At 36.6% G+C, this 4,082-nt stretch overlaps 1 protein-coding gene across 1 annotated transcript in view; it reads right to left on the bottom strand.

Moving 5' to 3' along the window:
* Window positions 1-2,000, bottom strand: part of ninj1 (ninjurin 1) — an 11,438-nt gene extending 9,438 nt beyond the window's left edge. Inside the window, exon 1 of the mRNA XM_015028725.1 lies at window positions 1,696-2,000. Within this exon, the coding sequence (XP_014884211.1) occupies window positions 1,696-1,752 (57 nt within the window). The 5' untranslated portion in view covers window positions 1,753-2,000. The remainder of the gene's footprint in view (window positions 1-1,695) is intronic.
* Window positions 2,001-4,082: the final 2,082 nt, after the last annotated feature.

Genomic DNA, 4,082 nt, shown 5'->3' with positions numbered 1-4,082 from the left:
CTTATTGGAAACTCAAGACAGCCATAACATTATGATTTTTTACAAGTGTATGTACACTTTTGACCACAACTGTATATCATCTGACCTTTCAAATATCTTGCACTAAGATTCTAGAAAACCACTTACACGCATACTGGCAGAGGACATAAAACAGACACGTCTCTAAAAATAAGATTTTCAAGCATTTTTCCACTTCAATCCTCAACTCTAAATATTTTTATTTTTTTTATCTTGATCTTGATCTTCTTATAAATGTGCTTCTTTTTTTTTTTGGCAAGTGCTGACGGACAAAATATGAAAGTCATTATTTACTGCTGCTGTCACTCCTTAAATTCACAACATTCAGGGATCAGTGAGATACTCTCCACTCTCTTTCCATCTATTCCTCCTCATCCGTGTACAGTTACTGTAGGATCCCACTTATTATTATTAGAAACTTATTTCTTCTCATGATCTCATCCTGAGAAGAAAACCCCCCTTTATAATGCAACACAAAAAACTTTTAGTCATCTGTGACCTTACATTTTTTGCACAGTATGAAAGGCCAAAATGCTATAAACAGATAATAATTCCCATGTTGCAATTATGGTTACATCAGTTTAGCACAATGGAGCTATTTTATTTGGGTTTTATGTGACATACTCTGCATGTGTGTTTAAATGTTGGATGTTTCCGTTTCCAGAATTAACACCACGTTGATGTCTATCATATTGTTATGGCCCTTTGCTTTTCCTCTACTGTGTCTTAATTACACCCCCTTTCCAGGTTTTTCCTTCTGGTTTCTTGTTGTTTTTTTTTTTGTTTGTTTGTTTCCTCCAATTAAATATTTAAAGCCAACTGTAGAAAAGTTTGCTACAATTTTAAACAAACATTAGCAAATGCTAATCTTTAAGCTCAGTGGACTGGAAAGTGGGAAGTCTGGAAGGTTTAGTATGGAAAAGTATGAAATACTTACCAGAATAAAACGTGTATGAAACTTGTTTCATACACGTTTGTAATAGAAATGGAAAAAAAGGGGGAAGGGAGTGGAGCTTAAAGGGAAACTATGAAGCAAAGTAAAGTTGTAAAAAAAGTACATATATATATATTTTTTATTTTTTTATTTATTTAAAGGAATACAAATAAGCTTTTTGATCAAACTTACTTTATAAATAAAGACCATTTACAAAAGGTAACGCCAAGACCAAAGTTAGGATTAGTTTACACACTTTCAGAACAAAGATGTTTTGTTGAAAATCACATTTTTCCAGATTTGGGTCAGTCAGTGGATCGGGGGCTCACTGTTTAACCCACCTGATCCCTCTCCGAGCAGTGAATGCACACTGCAGACACAATGCCCCGTGTCATCTGTCATTAAGTGTAATTTGATCCTCAACAAAGCACAGAAAGAAAGTTAAGTCACCCTGACTACGAAAAAAAAAACAGAAAACGCTTACAACTGCTGCTATGACATTTTAAACGCTAAATTTTATTTTCTATACGTGGACTCAAAACACTTTAAATTAATCTTGTTTCCATTTTTCTATAGCATCAAGCTTGACCGGGCGGACGAAGGATGAGGTAAAAACCTCTCCCAAAGTTACATTTTTATCTGTAAAACGACCAATTTTAAAATTTTCCGCTGGGGATCAATGGCTCACTGAACTGAATTGAACATGGAGATATTTGCTGCCCTGTAAAAACAGGATGTCTTACCCCCGCTTCGTCGCCTCGGTCAGCATCTCCGTTCATTCTTATGCTCTCAGTAGCCATGTCGTATCTGTGTATCCCGACAGAAAAGGTCGGTCATGAAGCTTCAATGTGGGCTTCACTCAGTGGGTCGCCGTGGGTCCTGGCACAAAGTCTCGGCTGGTCTACTTATAAAATACCCCGCTGCTTTGAGGAAGATGGGAGAGCACAGTTGTTTATTAAACCACCCCTCCAACACAACACGGGGCGGCGGTTGTCAGAAAGCTGTGCGCTGCTTTCCGGAGTGACAACTTCCCGATGGTATTTATTTTTATAGGGTACTTTCAGAAATGGTCCCCAATAAGATGCTGATGTAATGTTTTAGAGGCCGGACAAAGCGTGGATTACTCATCGGGAACTTTACCGGATAATTTAGGGCGGGGTTTTGCTGACATCTAGCGTTACATCTGCGGTATTACAAAAGTATGCATATTTTAAAATGAAGGACGTTTTCCATTCAAATTATACATTACACATGTAAGTATATGTTTCAAGAATCTATTATTTTTTTATGATTTTATTGCTTCTGCTACAGCTAATAGAAACAAAAATTCGGTTTATCAGAAACTAAAATGTAGAAATTATTATTGCCTTATTATGGCCTGTGCAAGCAAGGGTTAGACTGAAGACTTGACCTTTAACCATCAAGCTGTCAATTATACACTCTATAGGTGAGATTGCTAAAGAAGCTAATCCAAACGTATTCCCAGAAAGTTAGGCTCAAGGGGAAAAGTGCAATAGAGAAAAAGATGCACAAGCAACGGGCACATCCTCCACCTTAAGGGTTTCAAGGCAAACTCTGCAGCTGGTGTTAGATTTTCAAGAGCCACTGCATACAGATGTATCAGACGCCAGAGTCATCTCACCTGGGTGGACATGAAATGTAGATTTCTTTTCATATGGACATTTTCACATGCAAAATTTATGTTTAGAAATCAATGCCCCTGAAATCTGGAGGACTGAATTGCCGATATCTGCTTTATTGACCATCACTGCACTTAAATGATCAGTAAACTTACCTAACCTGATAACCTCAACCCTCGTTTTGTAAATTTAATTACTGAAATGAATAAACTTTTCAGTAATGATTTATTTATTTAAAAGTTCGTGTGTAAGGATATAAGTAGGCCTGCCGAGTCCTAACAAGAAACCACGGAAAAGGCAGTGCAAGAGGCATGTGCATGATGCTCAGAACAAGCAAGAACCACAAGCAAAATTAAAACAAAAACATGACAACATTGAGGAATAAACATTAAAAAATAACTTAAATGGTCAACAATGCCACCAACTAAAAGGAGAAGCAAAGTAAACGTGCCACAAAAAAATCCAAAGTGGCTCGAATGATATGCAAAATACTTGCAACACATCACAAAGCAACAACAACAGCAAGGTAGAAAATCTGAAATACTGATCTAATAGACCTACAAAGTGGAATAGTGTAGAAAATGCATTACTGGCACAGTAAAAGAGGAACATAGTCACAAAAGGAGCTTTAACTAAGCAAATAAAATATACAAGTAGTAAAACTGCTTCCATATCATGTAAGAGATAGAAATACGGGTTAATGAATTCATTCATAAGTGCAGAAACTAATGAGACAAACATGGCAAACAGATTTAACATTAAGGGGTTAAAAACAGGAACAGGAACGATAGATATGTACATAATCTGAGGGTAAGTCAAGTGAAATTTTGAGAAGTTTTTTTTTTTTTAAATTACATTTTAGCAGTGGCTTCAATAACAGATCTTAGTAAAAAAAAAAAAAAGAGAAAGATAGAGACAGGTTTGGTTTCTAAACAATAACACTCGTGTAAATTTTTCCCAAAGTCAGGATGACATTATAATAATTATGTTTATTATGAACTTGATTTGTGAGACTGATTACCTCACCCGGGTTTCACTTCAATGTAGGACAATATCTCACTGTGTGACCAACTTTGATGTTGACAAAGCTCTTTGGTCACATGATTTGACTATTGCCTTGATTATGTTGTGGTTAGTTGTAGTTGTTTTGTGTTTCTTTGTGTTCTGTTTTATTCTCCATGCGTTTTGCTGCCTTTGTTGCCAGGTACAACCAGTAGGGGGTATGCATGCAAGGCACATGAATAGAAAGCCAACAAACGAGAATTTTGTGACCAATTGATTTGTAATAAATGGCAGAAATGTTTAAGTGGGCAAAAATAAATCTTCTTGCAGAAATGCATGTGACCAATTGTCTTCTACATTAAGCTACAGATTGAGAAAAAAATGCTTCAGAAGCCTCATTTATGGTTTTACTAAGTTGTTTCTCCGAGTTCTCGTCGAAATCCACCAACTGTCACAGTTGCCATGGTGACTGGGAGCAGACCGGCCAT

Source organism: Poecilia latipinna, unplaced genomic scaffold, assembly GCF_001443285.1.
Source record: "Poecilia latipinna isolate Pla-1442-1.1 unplaced genomic scaffold, P_latipinna-1.0 Scaffold133, whole genome shotgun sequence".
NCBI classification, from domain to species: Eukaryota; Metazoa; Chordata; class Actinopteri; order Cyprinodontiformes; family Poeciliidae; genus Poecilia; species Poecilia latipinna.
This window is presented reverse-complemented; position numbering and strand designations above follow the sequence as displayed.